This window comes from Mobula hypostoma, chromosome 26 (genome assembly GCF_963921235.1).
Source record: "Mobula hypostoma chromosome 26, sMobHyp1.1, whole genome shotgun sequence".
In the NCBI taxonomy this organism is placed as follows: Eukaryota; Metazoa; Chordata; class Chondrichthyes; order Myliobatiformes; family Myliobatidae; genus Mobula; species Mobula hypostoma.
Window position 1 is genome coordinate 29,810,110 of NC_086122.1, and position 24,218 is coordinate 29,834,327.

Consider the following 24,218-nt stretch of genomic DNA (forward strand, 5'->3'; position numbering starts at 1 on the left):
ACGCCGCTGGTGTTCAGGGCAGCAATGAAGATCCTCCATCTCTGGAGGAGTTCAGGGCTTCCTTCATCAAGTTAGTGGCTTCCTCTTGGTTTTCGCTACTGTCCGTCATGCAAGTCCCGGGCGGAGACCCAGGAATACCATCGCACTCAGATGTAGAAGGAGCCTTCATTGCTGTTTCCGCAACTGTTTTGTTTTACCAGTTTGGGTTGTTCAGCCCTTAGCTGAACACCCCCACCCCCCCGCAACCAGGAGAACCAGTGGACCACTCTAAGCCTGTCCTCTGCCCTCTGACCTAATTGGAATGCGTGACCCTACCAAGACCCAAAGCGTAAAGTTCTGACTCCAGCCAGCATAGCTCTATGGGTCATTGAGGCACACAGGCCCCCAAACCCTAGGACAAGGTTATGGTCCTCTTGGAGGTTACTGTACCTATCTCAATCACTTTTTCTGACAGCTGTCATACATACGTACCAGCCTTTGGTTAAAAATGTTGCCCCTCAAGTTCCTATTAAATCTTTTCTCCTTTCTTCTTAAACCTATGCCCTCTAGTTCTTGATTCTCCAACACCGGAAAAAACATTGAGTGCATTCACCCTATATATGCCCTCATGGTTTTGTACCTTTCCATAAGACCACTCTCAGTCTCTTACACTCCAATGAATATGGTCCTACTCTGTCCAACCTCAATGTATAACTCAATCCTTCAGGTCCCGTAACAACCTTGTCAATCTTTTCTGCACTCTTTCCAGTTTAATCACATCTTTGCTATTGAAGGGCAACCTAAGATGAAAATAATGCTCCAAGTAAAGCCTCACCAACATGTTCTACAACCACACCATGATCTCCCAGCTTTTATACTCAGTGCCCTGATTGATGAGGACCAGCAACCCAAAAACATTTTTCACTACGCTGTTGATCTGTGATCCCAATTTCAGAGAACCATGAACTTGAACTTCAAGATCCCTCAGTTCCATAACTCTCTCTAGGCCCCACCATTCACAGTGGCAATGGTGTAGTTTGATTTTTCAAAAGAGACTTGATAAGGTTCCACAAAGGTCAACCAGTTTAGAGCCTCTTCCTTCCCTCTTCTTCTGCTCCCCCTGTGGCCTCTTACCTTTTCTTCTCAACTGCCTATCACCTCCCCTGGAGTCCCTTCTTCTTCCGTTTCTCTCATTGTCCATTTTCCTCTCCTATCAGATTCCTTTTTCTCCAGCCCTTTACCTTCCCCCCCCACATTACCCACCTTACTTTACCAATCACCTTCTAGCTAGCTTCCTTCTCCTCTCCCACCTTTGAAATCTAGTGTCTTCCCCCTTTATTTCCAGTCCAAAAGTAGGGTCTTGGCTAGAAGCGTTAACTGTTTATTCATTTCCATAGATGCTGCCTGACCTGCTGAGTTCTTTCAACATTAAGTGCATGTTGCTTTGAAACGTAATAATTTGTTTCAGAACTGGGAATCACTGTCTCGGAATAAGGGCTAGGAATTTAGGACTGCAAATAGAAGATGTTTCCCTACACAACAGATAGTGAGTCATTCATATTTTCTATCCTAAAGGATTATGGCCGTTCAGTCTTCAAAGTTCATTCAAACCAGAGTTCAGTAGATGAAAAGTAAACAAGTTACAAGTTCTGGAAATCAGAAATAAAAACAAACAAACACAAAAGCTGTGAGCACTCATCAGGGCAACGACCTTGGTTTGGGACTCTTCATGAGAGCAGGGGAAAAGAGAAAGTAAGTTTGGTTTCAGTGGAAGAATAGGTGGGGTGAGACTGGTAGAACGAAGGGAATACCTCTGATTGGGTGAGACTAAATAAGTAATTGTGTTAGTGTCTGTGTAATGCATCACAAATAATAACATCATAGGTCACACCCAGCATGCTAGACCAAAAATTAGGGCAAGGAAAACTGAGCTAAAATGAAAATATGTAGAAATGGGCAATTCTGAACCAGGGAGAGAGGAAAAAGTGAGTTACTGATGGAGTATTTGATATTGAACCCTGAAAGAGAATGGTAGAATTCTAGGTATTAAGGGAGTCAAGAGATTTAGAGATAATGCAGTGGATTCCGGTTAATTGGGGTAGCCATTATTTGGGACAACTCTTAAAGAATAAAATCTTATTGAGAAAATAGCCAGGATTCTTTCAGTTTATTTGGGACACTATCCTATTTAATTGGGGCTGGAGACTGTTGCCAAACAGTTTCTAACTAGCATCAGATACATGTATTTGTGTAACTGTTAGATATTACACCATGCTTAGAGCGAAAAGCTTTAAATAGCATCAGTTGTGTGTGCTTGTGTTCAAAAAGTGATTTTTGTCACACATAGTTGTCAAGAAATAAGCAGTCAGACAATTCAGAACTGTTTTGCTCACTACAGTTTCAAGCATTCAGGTTTGGCAATGCCAGAAACAGCAGGGTGTGAAAATGAAACAATTTCAGTACTTTGTAGTTCTTAGGAACTACAAAGAATTTAAAGACATCGACAATAATCTTGAATGCGACAATGAAAATGAAGATTTGGCGGATGCAATTGTCAAAAGGATTGTTGGAAGGCAGTCCAACATCCACACTAGGTGCCTTGGGCTGATTTTGTTCATTTACAGTCAATCAAAAGAACATGGCAGTGTATAGGTACACTGGATGAATTCCTCCATCGATAATTATTAGGAACTAATGCATAGTTTTATAGTACTGTTGTAGTACTGGTAGTGTCCTACTTTGTAAATGCATAATTTGATACTCAGTTAAACTGTAGTTTGTTTTTAATAACTTTCTAATTATTTCCATGAAACTTGGGCTAATTGAGCCAAAATGTATTGGTCCCCAAGTGTCCATTTAGCCAGAATATACTGTATATAAGATAATTTGGGGTTTCAAGGTAGCATAGTGGCTAATGGCACACTAACTTAAACCACATGAGTTTCCTCTGGGTGCTCTGGTTTCCTCCCACATTCCAGAGATGTGCATGTTAGTGGGTTAATTGGCCACATGAGTGTAATTGGGCCAGAAGAACCTGTTACTGTGCTGCATCTCTATAAATAAAAATAAATAACGCAGAAAAATGATGTTGAGATAGAGGTTTTGCTGTAATCTTGATGAATTTCAGTGCAGACTCAAAGAGCCTGATAGGTTATTTCTGCTCCCATTTTTTATGTTCTTATAGTATAACAGAACAGAACATATAATTGACAAGCAATCTGCTGAGTGAATTTACATGTTACTTCATTGGAAAGTTCACTATATTACAACTCATGTTTAATTTGAAGTTCAAAATGTGACGTTTTGAATGCTGTGTTCTTACTGCATCTTGGTCCAGATGCTCAGTTCGAATGCATTCTTCCATTCAGATGTCTTCTTTTACTCTATCCTTCCTTACACTGTACTTGAATTGTACTGTACAATTCGACAGATGTACTGTGGACAGCGTTCTAGCTGGCTGCATCACCATCTGGTATGGGGGTTGGCTGCTGCACAGGATCAAAATAAGCAGCAGAGAGTTGTAAACTTAGTCAGCTCCATCATGGGCACGATCCTCCACTACATCCAGGTCACCTTCAAGCAGTGATGCCCCAAAAAGGCATCATCCATCATTAAGGACCCCCATCACCCAGGACATGTTTTGTCCTCGATGCTACTATCAGGAGGGAGGTACAGAAGCATGAAGGAACACACTCAACGACTCAAGAATAATTTCTCTTCCTCTCTGCCATCTGACTTCTGAATGGGCATTGAACCCACGAGCACTACCTCACTACTTTAAAATATATATATATATATTTGCACTACTTGTTTAATTTAACAATTTAATATTACTCTAATTCAGTTTTTTTCTCTATTATTATGTATTGCATTGTACTGCTGCTGCAAAGACAACAAATTTCACTACATGTGCCAGTGATATTAAACCTGATTCTGATTCTGATCAGGTTTTCAACTTGTTATCCGATCATCTAAACTGAGAAAGTACTTGTGTGAATATGGAGTAATGACAGCATTAAGGCTGCCCTATGTCACTCTTGCAATTCACAGTTTTTTCCCCTTATTATTATACATTGCATTGTACTGCTGCGGCAAAGACAACAAATTTCATGATGTATGTCGGAATCAAGTGATATTACACCTGATTGGCTCCGTATAAGAGAGGATATAGGTTTGGAGGTACAGTACAGCCCAGAGTTACCAGGATTATTTCAGAACTGAGAGGACGTATGTATCATGAATTCTGATGGGCTCTTTCATTTGGAAAAGAGAAGCCATTTCCACAGCCACCTGATGGAACCAACCTCCTGCCAAAATGACAATGAAATATTTTGATGGTGTCTGCAGAGAGGTTACCCGGATTCATTGAGAGAGAGACCATTCAGACCATCATATTTGTATCAAGGTTCATGCATTTTTGTAAAAGATAATATTGTAGTTACATGAGCTTCACAAATAAGGCATGACTTCAGCCTGAACTCCAGCAGCAGGGGAATTTACATGGTTAATTAAATAAATTCATATCATTGTCGGTAATCAAGAAATTGTCAGATTATTGCGGAAAACCCAGCCAACTCATGGATAATACCCCTTAGGAAAAAAAAATTAGCTCTATCCTGAATAACCACGAAGTGGTTTGCATAAAAATTCCTCCCCATTGGTAATGTTAAACTCGATAGCTGGAGCACATTCTTATTTGCTTCTGAATTCTATTGCAGTCTTCCATTACTGTTTAAGGATAAGACTCTGGATAGTTAAGGCTAATTGTCCTTTGCGATGAAAAGCAAGTCCATCACTCTGAGGACAGCTAAGGACGGATGACAAATACAGGGCTTACCAGTGCCCAAATTCTACATATGAACATTGAAACAGCAAGTTGCTTGTCTCCCCTCTCCCCTCCCTCATGATTGAGAGAGAGAAAGCCTGTGATATGTTAAAGTGCTGAGTTATGGACTGTAGTCTTTGGTGGACTTTAGATCGGGGTTTCTTTGGGGGCTCTGCTTTTGGCTGTTGCTTGCATGGGGGGTGGTGTGCTGATGCTTCCTGCTGGAACAAGTGGTGGGGGGGGGTGGAGAGGAGGGCAGCTGAATTACCGCTGCTTGTCCCTGGGAGACTGGGGGGAGCTTTGGGGTTCTAACATTATTCTGTCATTCAGTCTTTGGGGTTTTCTTCCGTTTTGTGGATGTCTATGAAGAGTAAGAATTTCAGGTTGTATACTGCATACATTCTCTGACACCAGAACCACCAAATAACTGTAATAACCTGGGAAAAGCAGCCCTGGAGAAAAACAATGGAAATCATACATTGTTGTAAAGATCAAAGTTCAAATACAAACACTTGCACTGGCATTATTACATCAGAAAAAAGGCCATTTTTATTGAAGCACAAGACTTAACTCCAGTGATTAATCAAGAGCACAAAGTGAAAAAAAATCTCAACAATAGAACATAATCTATGCTGTACAGGAGTTTGAAGTACAGTAATTCCATTTTAATGATATTTTTGTTGTTTTACAATTTCAAACCATCAAAAGTGGTTTTAAAGGCAGAATTTTGTTAATGTTAGAAGCAACTATTTGACACAGCCAAAGCACACAGCAGTGACAGAAATGGCTTGGAAAAAAGCGTATTTTAAAACAAAATAGGTAGTAGTTTGGATGCTTATGGTAAATATATGGCAAGCATTGAACTATGTTTATATCATGTACATTTATGCATGGAAAATGTTTATCTTACAAAATTGAAATCTCCTCAATTACTTTTAATATTTTAGGCTGTTATCGTCAGCATGAAAGCGTAGGCTAGAAATACAGATCGTTTTTTACAAACAAAAATCTCAGAATTACACATTATTACCTCTCCTCCCCTAGAAAACAAGGTACCGGTAAGTCATTGAGCTGATACTTGGTAGGGCTGCGCATGGAAACCAGAAACAAGCCAACCCATATGGATGCTTTGGGTGAGACCTCTGCTGTTGGCTCTCAAGTTCTAAACAAGTATTTAGGGTATCAAAATTCAGTTGCAACTTTGGATTGGTTATTGCGTATGATATCGTCCATTGGATGTGACACTGATACTGCCTACTGGCTTAGTTTTGGTGCAGGGTCCTGTGAGGTAGTCCATCTTGTTCAGGCGGAGTGTGGCCGCCGAAGACAATGTCAACCCCACCTCAATCTCAGCCCCGCCCCATTTGAGACTGCAATGGTCAGCAGAGGTGTTAAGTACAAGAGACCTTTGGCACCTTCTGAACACCTAACTTGTGGGTTCTCATCCAAATAATTCTGCAGATCTGTGAACTGGTTAAATTTAACATTCTGTTGCAGAGGAGGGAGGAGGAAGAGGGCAAAACTATACAGCATATAGCAACCTTTAAGTTCTGATCACCAATTAAGGATAACAGAAAGTGGCCAATAGAGTCCTTGCTTTTGATTGATAAAGTGTCATGTCTTTGGCTACCAGGTTCTATTATGGCTCAGTTGTTTATTGGTTGTGGCAAATCTAAGAGATTTCCCGTCCCAGGCCTCCACTGTGACTTATTGTATTGTGCTAACTGGAAAGCCCCTGTGAAGACAAAATTTACACCGTGGATGAATCTGAACATTGCGGGGACATATTTTGCTTTCCAGAATGCTGCCTGCAGCCCGAACTCACAGCTTACAATAGAACTGTCATTTCTCAAATAAGAAAAAAATGAAATAATACTCCAATCTTTTAAAAAGCCCAGCTTGGCAAATAATTAATCTTTTGAAGAACAAATATATTCAATTATTAAATAGGATGGAATTTTGCACTGAAACAAGCTTAAAAAAAGTGTGTAACCTGACACCTTTGTATAAGTGCTACTGCTTAATCCAGATACATTTGTACAGAAATATAAACGTTTGCATGTGGACAGCTTCCAGCTCCCACTCTTAATAAATAAATTACAAAGGAGACATTACGCTCAGAACAGATAAGCTGGAAAAAAAGTGAAGCTGACACTTTTTGTTTTAAAGACACAGGCCTTCTAAGGCCATATTAAAGCTATAAGACTGTAATCACCAAGATTATATTCTGCTCCTCTTTTGGAAAATAAATATATTTATACCAAAGATGTGAAATACAAGCCACTGGTTAAATGTGTTGCTTTATGTCAACCATACAGAAAGTGGGGTGAATGTCCTACTTGGATGTCTAAATAGTTTAAATATGGTAAAGTGTACCTCTTGGAAAAGGTATTCCTAGTCTAGATCTGTATCTACTAAAACTGATGGGATACCTTGTACTATGCGCTCAAGTGAGGCCACTGAAGTGATAACCTTCCCCTTCCTTAATACTTGACCAAGTACCCCAGCTATGGTATTTTGACATAAAGCAGCAATATCTGTAGCATGGAGAAAGACTCTGTCGCGGCATCCGTGTCCTACCATTAAACACTTAATATGAACTGTATTTTATTGAATTGCTAAGACATAATCTTTGACCGTCCTGGGATAAAATGCCATAATGAAAGTCTTAAGTTTTATACTTAGTTACATTAAATCCAAACCCTCTGTAGATTTAAAAAAAAAGACACAAAGGTCTCTTTAGAAGAATTTGTGCTAAGATTGAAAGAAAAAGTTTAGCAGATCATAAATAATCTTCAAAACTGTTTACAAAGGTACAGAAATATTTATTCAATCAACTTGGATTTAAGTTGGACATTCATAAAAAAAATTAACTTGTCGTTAGTGTACAGCCTCACTGTGAAACAAATTGATCATAATGTTGGAATCTAGGCATTACATTTTAATTTTCTTGTTAAATTTTAACTTCTTTAGTGTGACTGAGCAGTTTCAACAATAGAGGCGCAACAGTCCTTTCAATTTTACAAATGAATTATCCATCTAAACCCTGATAGAGCAGACCTACAAATAACCTACTGATGACAAAGAACTTAGGAATATCCCAAAGTTAAATGAATGATATTTTGTAGACTGCCAATGGGTAGTTATAAATAATTTCCAAATTAAGAATATATATGAGTGTTTTACTGGGGAACTTTTGGGTAGCCACTGCATATGAACCTCCAAGAGGGCCTCAACCTTGTTGTGATTTGGAGGCTTGTGTGTCTCAATGACCCAGAGAGCTATGTAGGCTGAGTTCAGGGCTTTATGCTTTGGCTTTTGGTAAGGTCACCCAGGTCAAAGGGTAGAGGACAGACTAAGAGTGGTCCACCAGTCCTCCAGGTTCGGGGGTTCGGCTCAGGGCTAACAACCCTGACTGGTAAAACAAAATTGTTACTGAAACAGCAATAAAGAATCATTCTACATCCGAATGTGAAGGTATTCCTGAGTATTCACCCAGGACTTGCATGACTGACAGTAGTGAAAACTGAGAGGAAGCAACTGACACGATGACAGAAGCCCTGAACACCAACAGAAATGGAGGACCTACATTGCTGCCCTAAAAGCCAGTGATGTAACAGGCAGTAGCACAATACACACTGCATATGAAGTTAGTAATTTAACAAAATTCATCTTTAATCCCCTATTTTCACCATTGCAAGTGCATCCAAATCTTCACAGTGCTGAAAGAAAATTCTCCTGAGATTGAAGGAACTAGAACTTTTCTTTCTGGGATATGGGAATGGTGCAGGAATAAGATCATTGGCTCATGAGGGAATTTGAGTGCAAAACGAAGATGGAAGTAAACAGGGTAGAACTAGGATAACGCCCACTATGAAAGGAAAACATTTGAAGATAACCTTCAAGATTTCTTTCATCCATATATTGGCCATTTACTAGTCTGCTCAATAAGGATAATTTTGGATAACCAAGACAGCAATTACCTAATTTTCCAATCATCTTAATCAGAAATATTTCTGCTACTTAAGTTATTAATTCATCATCCATATTTTAATAAAAATCTAACAAAATTACCACAATGCTATGCCATTATTTGAAAAAAATAGTTGCATTTTGGTCAATTTATGGTTTTGTAGATAAGTGCAGCAACTCCCAGGCAATCAAATGTCAAATATGGATGACCAACCGAAAGCTTCAATAAAGCATTGCTTTTAGAATAAATACTATGCATGCGTATCAGCCATGCAAAGGCTCATATAGGAAGGGCAGAGGCAATCTCTACTAATGTGCCATTGATTTAACATCCAGCAACATCCATAGGAACACATACTTATCACAAATCCATGAAGCATTTAAAGAATGTCACCAGCTGATCAGTACCACTGTATCTCAGTGCGTTTTACATTGCAGTCCGCAGCGAGCACAATAATTGCAGCCTGTTCCATCTGACCACGTACCTAGTTTTTTTGCTGATTGAGTGGCAAGCATGAAGATAAATGCCGATATCTTACAGATGTGGTATGGACATCAAGGCATTTGCAGCTTGTGAAAGTCACTGTTACTTCAAGTACCTTGTGCCCTTGTGTGGAATGGACAATGTCCTAAATCTACTGACACGGATTGGCACTAGGGTTTCGGTAAAACTAAAACTTGCAGTATGAACACAGTCCTACCCACCAAGGAAGCTAGTATTGATCTTTAAGTACATCAAATTCTGATTCCAAAATAATTTGTGCAGTAATAGTGTAAAACAATTGAGATTTCTGGAACACTTCAAAGTGTGCCCTATATAGGGACTCTAAGATAGTGATTTGGTCCTTGTGATTCATGAGGAGACTGCAGATTGAATTGCCTGGATAATTTCAGAATATGAACATCTAATGCTTTGATAGATCATCTAGCTCTTGCACTACTGTCTCACGTGGGGAAAAAATAACAACAAAACACAATTTTCCAATGTTTGCTCAACAGTCATCAGATAATGTCTTGTGGCCTTTATTTTCTGTTATTGGTGTTTATGAAAAAATTAACATGGCTTGTCTGAACCTCTGGTGAAATCGGCAAGTAATGTGCGGACTACAAGATTTTCTGTTGTCTGCTGAATGAGGCCAACCTTAATTATGATAGTTGCAGAAATTCTGTCCGTGTACTATCTTTTTGATAAAGTTAATAAAAAAAAACACAAGTGCAGAAATACTTATGGTCACACCGTAGCAGAAAATAATCCCATATCCATACGGGCACTGCCAACTCTATAACCACAAATGATCAACAGCTGATCATTGTAAGAGGCCAAAACATTAATCACATCCAACCTACGCCAAACCACCTGTTACCTATGAAATACGATGGTAATCATCTTTGGTTGGAAGTCATTTTGATTTGGTGGCCATTTGGCCGCTGTAAGATGGGCTGATTATTTTCCATGATGGCTTATCTCTTAACTGAAGGTATATACAATACATGCCTTTAGCCAAATATCATACATAATACATGGGCATTTTTGGATATTTTCTCTCCACCTATTCTCCCTACTACAGCTAGAATTCATTATAGTGCATAGAGAGAAGATATCATGGACTTTTGAACAATTACTGCTGCTCATACATCTTTGGTTGTCTAATAAGGCCTCCAGACTGATTCATCCATGCGCCCCGTGGTTGTCATAGCTGTTGGAGAATTGCTTTGGCTGCCGTCAGCATCCACAACATCATTCTGATTGGCCAAATTGGGATTCATAAGTGTGCTTCCAGTAGATACACTGGTGCAGGAAGGCAACATTCTGGTAGGTGAGCGTTCTCCAGCAACCATGGAGAATTGGTATGATCCAGCAGAGGTACCGTAATACAGATGGTATGGCGAGGAGGTGGTCTGAAAGGGTCCACTTTGGTTCTGGGCCGATCCAGGGTAAGGTGGTGGCAGGTAGGTATGGTACCGAGCGGTGGCTGCCATACCTGTCATGCTGATGCCACCAATGCCCCCTGTGGACGGAGTGGAGGAGTAGGTGAAGGCGGCAGCAGACATCGCTCCAGGATAGTGCATACGGGGATCTGAGAAACGCGATTCTGTAAGCGAAGACAGTCCAGGAAACTGGCGTTCAAACTGACGGGGATCGGTGAACGGGCTGATCTCAGAGTTGCCTAGGGAGAGAAAACAAAAACAAACTAAGGTTAATATTTGATGGGCTGCTGTTCAATGCTTTGACTTTAAGTATGGAGCTCTTCTAACTTTGTTAAAGAATCTGAACAATTCAGGAGTAGCTTCTTCCCCTCTGCCACCGAATTTCTGAATGGACGCTGAATCCATGAACACTTTCTCATTACTTTTAATTTATATTTTTGCACGACTTATTTAATTTAACTATTTAATACAAATGTAATTACTGTAATTCACTTTTCTTCTATAATTATGTATTGCATTGTACTGCTGCCACAAAGACAACAAATTTCATGACAGTAAACCTGATTCTGATTCTGTGCTCTATATTGATGTAGTTTAAATGAAGTCTCTTCCATTTAAGAGACCCCACAGTGCTATTATTCAGGGTAATTCACATCACTGCTTCTTGACCATCGTGAGCGTTCACCAATCGCATTCCAGTCCATGGAGCTTTGCTGTTTCTATTGTGGTTGTTGCATCTTCTTACAACAGATTTACAAATTTGATAGTACCATTAAGTTATAACTAATATCAAACCATTAAAGGGTTAAATCAGAGCTTTATGAAATCAAAGGAGGATCTGTTAAAAGATCAACTCAATGAACTGGGAATGTGCTGTGAATTCTTGTTTATTTAAAAGCTGGAACTGTTTCAGAGCAGCATCATTTGGAAGTAATTGTGAAATCCAGCTGCACCATTGTAAAAAAAATATATAAACATGTTCATATTTTAAACTGCTGCTGAATAAAAGCCTTGTGCATACAGAACTCTGCATAAATAACCAGGAACTGCTTCAGCATTGAACAACGTCACTGATCAATGAAGGACTGCTGAACCCAAACAGGAAAGTATTCAGTCTAAGCGCTGAGTCACAAAGCTGGGCAAGAGACTGTGTACTGCTGGAAATTCCATGACTACAGCAATTTTCCATGTGGTGTAGTTTACACAACTGCAACAGACTTGTCAGTCTACACGATGTCTGCATGTAAAGGCTCTAAAATGATCCCGAACAGGTAGATAGACACTTTATTGACCCGAAAGGAAATTACAGTGTCGCAGGAGCATTACAAGTGCACAGATATACAAACTTAAGAAGAGAAGTAAGAAAGAATAAAATAAATGTTACCTCAAAGAGTCAAACAGGAGGGGGGTCAACACTTCCCTGGCTATAGGTTGACTCATTATAGAGCATGTTGGGCACGTGGCCAAGTGGTTAGGGCGTTTGTCTAGTGATCTGAAGGTCTCTAGTTCGAGCCTCAGCTGTGGCAGCGTGTTTGTGTCCTTGAGCAAGGCACTTAATCACACATTGCTCTAGTGTCTGTGTGAGGAGTGGCGCCCCACACAGACTTCCAATCTGCGCCTTGTAAGGCATGAAAATGCCTGACGCAGGCCTCTCATGGTCTGAGTCGACGCTCCCCCTTCCCATTACAGAGCCGAACGGCCGAGGGTAAAAATGGCCTCATACAGCGATCCTTGGAGCAGCACAGTTGTCTTAGTCTATTACTAAAAGCCCTCCTCTATTCAGCCACTCATCAAACAGGTGACAACAATGAACCATTGCACACCAGCTTTATTTTATTAATTAGTCACTAATACGTTTTCTTACTGAATTTACTTAATTCTATATTTTTCTAGGGGGCAGAAACATTTCTGCCTTAGTCTCATTTTTGTTACAAATTCATTTGCTCCCTGTTGATTTCCAGAAGAGGCTTCACTTTCATTAGCTTCGCCATTGATTCACAATCTATTTCGAGCATCATCTATGCATTGGAAACCTGACTGGTAGGCCCAGGGTGAGAGTTCCCATGGGCTGAAGTGGCCTTGTTGCACCTGGATATCTGCCCAGAGAAAATGACCACAGCAGGCTGGAGGAATGGGGAATGGGTAGGGGGTTGGGCTTGGATGTTTCAGGCAGTAAGGCCTTTTAAATATGCCAACAGGTCTTCAAAGGCCAACCTTTGCCGGCCTTGATTGCCTTTAGAAAGGTAGCTACTATTGTACCCGTTTATCAGGCTGCTTATCCTATTACAGAGACAGTGGCATAGAACATTGAACAGTGCATGCCCTTCAATGTTGTACTGATCTTTTAACCTACTCCACGATCAATTTAACCCTTCTCTCCTACATATCCCATAGTCCTGTATTGTGACTTCATCCACTAGGACTAGGAGTCTCTTAAATGCCCATGAAGTACTAGCCTCTATCACAGCCCCCTGGTAGTGAAGTGATCCAAAAAAGGCCCAGAAGGGGCTACTTCAGACAGTATCACCAAACAAAAATTAAAGAAGGGACTTGGAAGAGCTAGAAAGGAATGTGAGAAGACCTTGGTGAGTGGGATTAAGGGAAGCAGTCCATAATGATTTTTAAAAAGAGATCAGCTTTATTTGTGTCATGTACATCGAAACGGACAGTGAAAAGAATCCCTTTGCACCAAATCAAATCAGTGAAGATTGTTCGGGGGCAGTCCATAAGTGTTGCTAACAAAGCATGCCCACAGATCATTTTCACACTGCTAACTGTAAGGAGTTTGTATGATCACGTGGGTTTCCTCTGGGTGCTCTGGTTTCCTCCCACAGTCTAAAGATGTACCAACTGGTAGGTTAATTGGGTCATTGTCAATTGCCCCATGATTAGGCTAGGGTTAAATCAGGGGTTATTGGGCAGCGTGATTCAAAGGGCCAGAAGGGTCTATTCTGTGCTGTATCTCAATCGATCAATAAATAGACAGATAAACAAACAAACCTAACATTTCATCGTTGGAATGTGGGAGGAAACTGGAGCACCAGGAGAAAACACACACAGTCACGAGGAGAACGTACACACCCCTTACAGACAGCGGCAGGAATTGAACCCTGATCTTACAATTGGCGCTGTAAAAGCATTGCGCTAACCGTGACGCTACCATGCATCTCTTGGTTTAGGATGAGGAGGAGCTGCTGCAACAGGATATCTTTGGCAGCCCCCAAGACTGTGGCAACATCATAAGAATCCTAAAGCACTCAACTTCTTTCACCCACATGGCATCAAAAGGGCAAAACTGAGTTTGCGACAACAAGTTCCATCAAACTGAAAACATTTTATTGTTTTTTTTATATAGCGATAGAACACGGAGAGGCCCTTCCAGCCTTTCAGGTCTTGCTGCCGAGCAAGCCCCGACAAACACAATTAACCCTGACCTAATCAATTTACAATAACCAACTAATCTACCTGGTAGGGCTTCGGACTGTGGGAGGGAACTGGACCACCCGGGAAAAACTTATTCCACGTGGAGGACGTTCAGAGAATCCTTACAGAGGATTTTGGAATTCAACTCCAAACTCCGAAACACCCCGAGCAATAACAGCATCACCCTAGCCGCTACACTAGCGTGGCGCAAACATCATGCAATAGACGCTGCAGTTAAAATCCAGGTGTATGGATGCAAAAAGGCAAGCGCCCCCTGAAATGAATGTGGAATTGAGGGGGAGGTGAAGGGGACAGTTTTAACCTGAAGCGCACAAGGGAAGCTGATGATCCTGGGCATAGTTGCAGTAGTAGTAGTACAATCACTGGAATTGAGTCTCCTAAGGGGCCCCCTTATGCTCAGGTAATAGTACTGGTTTCATGTCCTACGTCTGTATGTCCCTCAAGACAATGGATAGCGTGTGAAGCTGCCATTCCACTGGTTTCCTTCTCACTGTGGGAGGTTAAAATGATGTTTTCCTCTGAACTCTCTCTACTCCAGATCCATGGAAGAAAAATGCACATTGATAAGATGACAGGCGTCGGGAACTTTGGAAAAGTTCAACGCGATGCAATCACAAACTTTTAATTGTGCCTTTCCTTCCGGTAGCTCTGGTTTCCTCTCACATTCTAAAGGCGTAAAGGTCGGGTTAGTGAGTAGTTGGCACCGCAGGTGCGGTGACCCTCGCGGGCTGCCCCCGGCACGATCCACGCCGATTTAATGCAAAGGATGCATTTCGTTGTGCGTTGCAATGTTTCAATGTACATGTGACAAATAAGACTGACCCCTTTAGGCATTTTAGAAAAGAAGGGCTGCGTTAAGAAGGAACCAGCTGACTGTGCATTGTAAGGAACGAGACATTACTCTGTTTTGAGACGGAGCTAGGATCCTTGTCATTTGTAGCAAAACCTTAGTCTGATTCTCCAGGGACACAAGCAAGCTGCCCCAGGGGGCAGACTGTTAATCAGTGCATTTGAGATGAGTTATAACCGTATAATTAAATGGTGATATTAAGCCTACATTTTAGGTTGGACTGTAGGCGTGAGGCAATAATTAAAGAAAATTATTGCCAGAAACAATGAATTAAAGTGAACCCTTTCTTCTTTAGTTAAACAACCACATCCAGGCAATGTGCTTTACAAAGCCAGCAGGGTTGCTTATTTTTAAGTAAATGTACACCCCATTCCCAATAGCACAATTATTTTTAGCTCTCACTATAAAATGAGACATTCCCCGGCTGAGTGTACGGTGTATGTAAAAAAGGGCCTGCTATGACATGTTCACAAATTCCTCAGGCAATGGAGACGCAAAATATCTATTAGGTTCCTTCGTCATGTGCAGGATTAATTACTTAAGCATTGACTTGTTCACTACAATTCTTGCATAGTCACTGTGACTAGTTCGGCAGGCAAAGGGCAGACTCTGCTAAATTCCATACTTAATTATAATTGAAACTTCAGGACAGAAGCAACAGGGTCATTAGCAGTCTGTAATACATCTTAAATTGATTATTGAAATGGGAGTAGTCCAACTTCATACAATGGAGTTGAGAGTTTCCAGTAGATATGATATGGCTTTTAAGTACTGAAGAAGGTTGGCTATACATAAAAGCTTAAATTCTTTATTTTGTTAATCAGTGGTCCCAACATATCGATGCAGCTATAAAGAAGGCAAGACAGTGGCTATACTTCATGAGGGGTTTGAGGAGATTTGGTTTGTTACCTAAAATGCTCGAAGACTTCTACAGTTGTACTGTGGAGAGCATTCTGACTGGCTGCATCACTGTCTGGTATGGGTGGGGTGGGAGAGGGGGTATGGCTACTTCACGGGATCGAAAGAAGCAACAGAAAGTTGTAAAATTAGGCAGCTCCATTTTGGGCACTAGCCTCTGTAGTATCAAAGACATCTTCAAGGAGCGATGCCTCAGAAAGACAGCGTCCATCATTAAGGACCATCATTGCCCGGGACATGCCCTCTTCTCATTGCTACCATCAGGAAGGGGGTACAGAAGCCTGAAGGCACACACTCAGTGATTCAGGAACAGCTTCTTCCCCTCCGCCATCTGATTCCTGAACCCATAAACACTACCTCACTTTTACTATTTCTGTTTTTGGCACTATTTTTAATTTAACTATTTAATATACATATATGTAAAGTTACTGTATATTACTTACTATATATCATTACTTACTGTAATTCAGGTTTTTAAAAAATATTTATCATGGTACTGCTGCCCCAAAGTTAACAAATATCATGGCAAATGCCAGTGATTCTAAACCTGATTCTGATTCTGAGTTGGTGGACAATCCAAACGGACTTGTTGCATTAGGCAAGGTGGCACCGAATTAATAACTCTTCAATTCACAGTACCAGCTGCCATTTTCAGTTTTCACTGTGTTTATAACACAGTTCTTGTGGAAATCATGAAGAGGCAATGCAGTTCCAGACTTTCAGAGAAGCATTGGTCCAAACACACCCATGGTCGTTCCAACGGGAGCTATTCATTCCACTGGAAGCAACTGCGCTACCCACTGGCACTAGCGAGAATGCAAGCAAGTCATGTCATCAACACATGGCACTTCACTGAACAATACTGCACTTTGACCAGCTGGCTCACCAGCTTCTGAAAATGGAAAAAACTGAAATCTCATCTACTTTAAGTTCACGGACCTTCTGTGCTTATGCAATAGAGAACTCTGCTGAAAAATAGGAATACAAAGCAAAGATTGCCTTTATCGCCAAAGACTTTGTATTGAACAATGAATCAAAATATATGAATAAACTGGGATTAATATGAAATTATCAGAGATTATATGAGATGATCTTCTGGCAGGATCACATCATGAGTCAGATTCTAACATCGGTAGACTATACATGAATAGAAAATACCACACACACATCAGTGGCCACAACCGAGATAACTACTTCATTTGGGCTTACTGACATGGAGGTGGCTGTGCCTAACCACACTGGTCAGCAGACTATGTAAGGGAAATCACCTTTCTGAGTTGTTTTAGTCAGATACCTAATTCTACTCTTTTGGAACTCATCCAGTCAAACATTCGAGGAAGATCTGTACAGAGACAATGAAAATTATTTTTGTTTACACTTCTAGTACATAGACACTTGCATTCCTCCTACACGACTCACCAGACATTACAGCATCTTATCAAATGTACCTAGTATTGGGAGTTCACTGTGAAATGGCCATCAAAGGCAAAACAAATGGACCAGCATGAAAAGGCAGCCTAAGCCTTTCACAAAGAACAATGTAGTTGTATACGAGAACTTTCCACTTTTGTTGTGGCCAATGTTTTGCCATTTTGGTTAATTCCTCCTCCATGCATGTTTCAAAGATTTGACCCCAGACAATGGCATGTGTTATATCACAATGACCTGATCTGTGATTCTTGTTGATTTAAAGAAAAACATGTGGGAAAGAATATTTTTCCCAGTTGCCATAAAAGTCAGACGTTTGCTCATCCAGCTGTTCGGAATTCCTGCTGGCACAGCAGGTGATGTTTATTGCCTTCCCTTTTCTCTCATTCTGGGTGGCTAGGTGGAGATATGTCTCTACCAAAGGAGGTGTAAGGCACTCATTCCCTCCATTCACCTGCAAGTCACCCTTGGGAGAGGTGTAGCATCTGCTTAGACTCCCCGATCAGGGTCACGTGAAGCCACGGGAGCAGGTGCTGGATGGTCATATGAGCAGCTGGTCCATATCACGTCTTGGTTATGTAACCACTGATGCCAGGCAGACAATCTCTGAAGAGTATTAATAATGGCTGAGGTCACCCGGCTTATAAAAACTCTGCTCAGAAGAAGGCAATGGCAAATCACTTCTGTAGAAAAATTCGCAAAATCTATCATGGAAAGATCAAAATCGCTCACATCATGCAGCACGGCACATAATGAACGAACAGAGTAAGTTAGCACTGCCAACTGTGCCGGGTAGAGAAAGCATCATACTTTCTGTTTTGGGTTCAGCTCACACCAAGGTGCTTGTACTGGTTTCAATGCATTGTGTTTCTAGTGTGAGAGAGAAAGTGTTGGCGCGTGGCCAAGTGGTTAAGGCATCGGTCTAATGATCTGAAGGTCGTTAGTTCGAGCCTCAGCTGAGGCAGCGTGTTTTGTCCTTGAGCAAGGCACTTAACCACACATTGCTCTGCGACGACACCGGTGCCAAGCTGTATCGGCCCAAGTGCCCCTCCCTTGGACAATATCAGTGTCGTGGAGAGGGGAGACTTGCAGCATGGGCAACTGCTGGACTTCCATACAACCTTGCCCAGGCCTGCACCCTGGAAACCTTCCAAGATGTAAATCCATGGTCTCATGAGACTAATGGATGCCTATTATAGAGAAAGGAAACACTTACGAGGAGAGAGGGATTTACTTGCATTTGCATTCTACTCCCAAGTAATAAAATACAATAAATATTTGGGCAGGTGAGTGAAAGCTTTTGAGTATGGAAGGATTGGAGGACACTGGTGCTCCTGCTGCCTTCTTTAGAAGAAAAATATGAAACTTTTCTCAACCTAAGATATGCTGCAGCTGCTGGAAATCCAGAGTAACACACACAAAACGCTGGAGGAACTCAGCAGGCAACATCTATAAAAATGAATAAACAATCGACGTTTCTGGCTGAGGGCCTTCTTCAGGACTGTAAAGGAAGGGGAAAGACGGCAGACTGAAAAGAGGCGGGGAGGGGAAGGAGGACAAGCTAGAAGCTGATAGGTGAAGCCAGGTGGGAGGGAAAGGTAAAGAGCTGGAGAGGAAGGAGTCTGATAGGAGAGGAGAGTGGACCATGGGAGAAAGGGAAGAACAAGGGGGCTCCAGAGGAGGTAACACACAGTAGAGAGAGGTAAAAGGGAGGGGGGAGAGAAAATAATTTAGCAGAAGGGGAAATCGATATTCATGCCATCAGGTTGGAGGCTACCCAGACGGAATATAAAGTGTCATTGTTAGATTTCCAAGATGCCTTGACTATGAGAGGTACAGCTCCGTCATCAAGAAATTGACCCAACTTCCCTACTTTTACTTTTTATTAGGATGAACAAACATTAAACTTGGCTGCCTGCCTGCAGCAGGGAGTGCCACACAGACTCATCAATCACCGAGTATGTCAGAACGAAACAGCAGAATTTCTTACAACTTTTGTCAAAGTACGATCATGATTCGTGCAAAAAGTCACCTTCAATAATACAAGGTCTGGTAATTATATTTTTGTAATATAGTTTGCTGAATCATTATTTACTTTAATTACATAAGTAACCAAAAATGAGAAGTTTGCAGACAAGGCAGAACAATCTCTAGTAAAAGAGGATCAAAGATGCGCCCCCACCCCCCCCCAAAAAAAAAAGACTGGGCCATCTCATTTAATGTGCAATCCACAATTAATTCAATTTTCCTATTTTCTTGATCACCAATTTAACAAATCCTTCTCAAACTTAACTCCAAAAATAAACAAGTTATTTTATAAAGTGTTACTGGTTTTCATGGGGGAAACATCACAGACAAGTGCCAACACCAAGGACAACTTTGACATTGAAGCAGATGTTGACAAAGATGACCAAAAGCTTGGAGATTGAAATAGGTTTTAAAGACTTTAAATTCCTTGGTGTCAATTACTTCAGTGGACCTGTCCTGGGGTCAGCTTGTGAAGAGAATTATGAAGAAAGCAAGGCATCGCTTCTACTTCCTTGAGTATTTGTGGAGATTCAACATGACATCTAAAACATTGACAAACTTTTATAGATGCATAGTGGGAAGTATATTGACTGGGTGCATCACACCAATGTCCGTGCAAGGAAAATCATACAAAAAATAGTCGACACGGTCCAATCCATCATGGGTAAAGCTCTCCCAACCATTGAGCACATCTACATGAAACGCTGTCACAGGAAGCATCATCCATCGTCACCAAAGACATGCTCTCTTCTTGCTGCTGCCATCTGGAAGAAGGTGCAGGAGCCTCAGGACTCACACCACCAGGTTCAGGAACAGTTACTACCCCTCAACCACCAGGCTCTTGAACCAAAGGGGATAACTTGACCCAACTCCACTTGCCCCATCACTGAAATGTTCCCACAACCAATGGACTCACCTTCAAGGTCTCGTCATCTCATGTTCTTAATATTTATTGCTTATTTATTTATACTATTATTTCTTCTTTTTGTACTTGTACATTATTGCCTTCTGCACTCTGGTTGAATGTCCTAGTTGGGCCGTCTTTCATTGATTCTGTATTTGGTTTTCAGGGTTGGATATGGTGACATATATGTACTTTGGTAATAATTTTACTTCGGACTTTGAGTTTTAGGGGAGATTTAGGGAAAGAATTGCAATGATTAAGATCAAGACAGCCGAAAATACAGAGAATAATAGTGGAGTAATTCAAATAAAGAGGTCAGAATTGTAAAGCAAAGTGATTGCAAAAGATTATAGAGTTTGATGAAGAGGGTGTGAGGTCACCGAAGGATTTGGAAAAAGGAAGTTCAACAGCAAAAGACTGTTTCTGAGAAATGAACAGATTATGATTTTACAGGCAACACACATCAAAGTTGCTGGTGAACGCAGCAGGCCAAGCAGCATCTATAGGAAGAGGCGCAGTCGACGTTTCAGGCCGAGACCCTTCGTCAGGACTCTGCTGCGTTCACCAGCAACTTTGATGTATGTTGCTTGAATTTCCAGCATCTGCAGAATTCCTGTTGTTTATGATTTTACAGGTGTCCCTTTTGTCCATAAGTTGGAAAACTGATAAAAATAACTCAATATGGTAGCCACACCTCCACAATATTGCAAGGAATGGCATCAAAAGCACATAAAACTGAGAGGAAGCATGGGGAAAGAGGATAGTGATCTTTGTAAGAATCAACGTACAGACGTACACTATGTCAAACTTTCCAATTTAATATTTTGGGAGCTCATTCATATGCAGAGAGTGTCCTGAAGTCAGGTGGTTCGTAACCCATAGATGACATGTACCAGCTACAAGGCAGGAAGATAGCTAGGGGAGCATTATATTAGTCATATTCAGACTATTAACAAAGGCATGGATGAGGGTTTCGATTGCAGAGGAACTAAGGAAGGGCCATGGTCAGTCACTGTTCTGGATGTAGAATCAGGCAGTACTGGTTTAGCAGTAGATGGAAGTTCATCCCAGAATCCAATACAACACCAGAATTATAAAGAGTCAGACTCATCTTCAAGCAGTATGGAATCAATAGCTGATTTGTGTTGGATTCCAAAGAGGATGTCATCCTCTTCCCAAATGAAGAGGATGCTCCTTTACTGCACTAGGCATTGTTCTAGTCTCTCTTCACAGTTTATTCAGCAAAACAAAGCTTAATTTCATTCACGGTTAGGATGAAATGAATGGCAAAAAAATATAAGGGGAAATAGTTGTTCTAGGTAACAGGGTTGAGTCAGAAGTAAGCTGGAGATGAAGATGCAGGGTGTGGCAAAAGGAAGAGTAGATATGTGAGACAGGTAGAGGAAGACCCATTTCAGTTACACAGTTATACCTGATTTACATTGTGAGCAATCTGCTGTTTTAAATCTGTTGGAAACTTGCCGACTGGGTGGTCGGGTGGCTGGGGCAGGATTTGGTGGGATCTCTTGAGTGGGAAGGGACAGATCCTGGCTGCAGAGCTCCAGAACTTTCTTTTCTGGGGTTAGAGAAGTGTGATCCTGATCTTCTCGTCCGACGTAGGGCAGCATGGTAGCATGGTGGTTAGCACAACGGTTTACAATACAAGAGACCAGGGTTCAATTCCCGCTGCTGCCTGAAGCGGGAATTCTCCCCTTGACTGCATGGCTTTCATCTGGGTGCTCTGGTTTCCTACCACAGTCCAAAGATGTACCAGTTGGTAAGTTAATTGGTCATTTGTAAATTGTCTTGTGAATTATGCTAGGATTAAGTCAATATATTGTATCTCAATAAATATATAAGTAAGTAAGTGAATAAATAAACAAGCAAGAAAGCAAACAAAGAGAAAGAAAAAAATAACTAATTAATTGAAAGAAATGTTTCAAAGTAGCCTCATGCATAATCCGGAACAGAAGCCATTTTGTTCAGCCCATTGCCTTGTCCTTTGCAGTAAAAGCTGCCTCAGGATCGACTGTTTTCAGAAACGGACTCTTTCCGTTCAAGTTCCGCTATTCCCAGAGCTTGCAGGAGTAGAGGATTAAATTCTCCATCTATTTACTAAATGATGCCGACTTGGAGATTGAGCCTGCGTGCATCGAACACTACATGTGCACAGCAGACGTAATCACTTTACTGTTTGTTCCATACACAAGCTCGTGTGGGTGGCCTCCACAGAGATGGGCTCTATATGTACCTGTGACTGTACTACTTACTGGCTACTACTTTAAACAAACTTAGCTGTTGCTCTGTGGATTTGAAGTAGGCATTCAGAGAACGGGAAATTCTGAAAATCACAATTAGTTCCACCAGCATCACTTACTCAACCTATTTTCTTTGCCTAACATCACACACTTTGAATTCTATTGGAGGATTCTCATCTATCCTGTAAGGCAGAAGGATATAGAGCAGGGGTTCCCAATGTGGGGTCCATGGATCCCTCAGTTAATGGTAGGGACCCTTGCATATAAAAAGTTTGGAACCCCTGAATACCAAGCTGATTCCTCACTTCCCCAAATGCTCCCACATCCCAAAGGCATGCAGACTGGCAGGTTAGTTAGCTGCTATGAATTGGCTTTAGCGTGTCGGTGGGTGGTACAATTTGTGAGGGCTTGATGGGAATAATTTAACGGGAAATTTAGTGGGGAATGGGACTGCTCTGTGAGCTGCCATAGACTTGATGGGTTGAATGGGCTTTTCTACGTCATAAGTTCCAAGTGGCTCAGATGGTTCAGATGGGTCAAAGGGCTTGTTTCTGTGCATGCTTTTCTATGCCTCGATGACGCTGAGGAAATATGGGATTCCTTCCTGTTTGCCCACACAGTGGAAAGCAATGCATTAACAAGGTAGCCCAGCCTTCACCTACGATCTGCGATTTTGCAGCTGAAGTCAGCAACCATCATTCACTTTAACCTCTGTTCGACCCTTCAGTTTTTAACATACAAATACTGCAGTTTGCCCTCAAACAGATGCTCTCTTCTACGTTGCTATAATCTACACCACAATCCTTACCTCCACCTCTTTGGTAAGCTAAACACTACCCTTTGTCCTGATGAAGGGTCGTGGCCTGAAACATCGACTCTTTATTCCTCTCCATAGATGCTGCCTGCCGTGCAGAGTTCCTCCAGCATTTTGTGAGTGTAGCTTTGCCCTTTGGCTGCTTGGCTAGATAGATTGATATTGCCAAAACAGATCAATGAGCAACACATGGGGATCAACCAAGCACAGCGTCCACACCCACGTGAACTGAACCAGAGCTGTGTTCGGTCCACACACCTGTATGGGTCAGAACGCGGGATGACAGAGAACGACCTTGCCAAGCCGTCATCATTCCACACCATGAGCCTCTTGAAGGTCCTCCATACTCTCTCGCCAAGAAAGATCTCCAGCCACGCCCTACTCCTCCAAGGCCATCAAGAGGACATGGCTACGATCACCATGAGGTTGCGATGGAGATGGATTGGGCACGAGATGAGAAGAGAGGCCAACTCTATCATCGAGACAGCACTTCATTTGACCCCTGGAGGGCCGAGGAAATGCGGCAGACCAAAGACAACTTGGTGCCGTACCACAGAGGCAGAAATGAGGAGCCTGTGCCACACCTGGAGCACAATAGAGAAGATGGCCAAGGTCAGATGGAGATGGAGGACCTTCATTACTGCCCTAAACACCAGTGGCATAACAGGCTTTGTATGCTGATGATGCTCTACCCTTGATAGATGGTGATTGCCAAAACAGATTTCTATACAAGAATAAACTCCGAAGTTCAAAGTACATATGTTATGAAAGTATGTATAAATTATACAACCTTGAGGTTAATCTCCTTACAGGCAGCCACAAAACAAGAAACCCGAAAGGACCCATTAAAAAAAGACTAAGAAACACCC

At 41.5% G+C, this 24,218-nt stretch overlaps 1 protein-coding gene across 2 annotated transcripts in view; it reads right to left on the bottom strand.

The window, feature by feature from the left end:
- Positions 1-5,351: 5,351 nt before the first annotated feature.
- The window catches only part of runx3 (RUNX family transcription factor 3), a 210,384-nt gene continuing 191,517 nt past the window's right edge, over positions 5,352-24,218 (bottom strand). For both annotated transcript variants that reach the window (XM_063034017.1, XM_063034018.1), the window contains one exon: positions 5,352-10,944. In XM_063034017.1, coding sequence (XP_062890087.1) covers positions 10,424-10,944 — 521 coding nt within the window. In that variant the 3' untranslated portion in view covers positions 5,352-10,423. The remainder of the gene's footprint in view (positions 10,945-24,218) is intronic.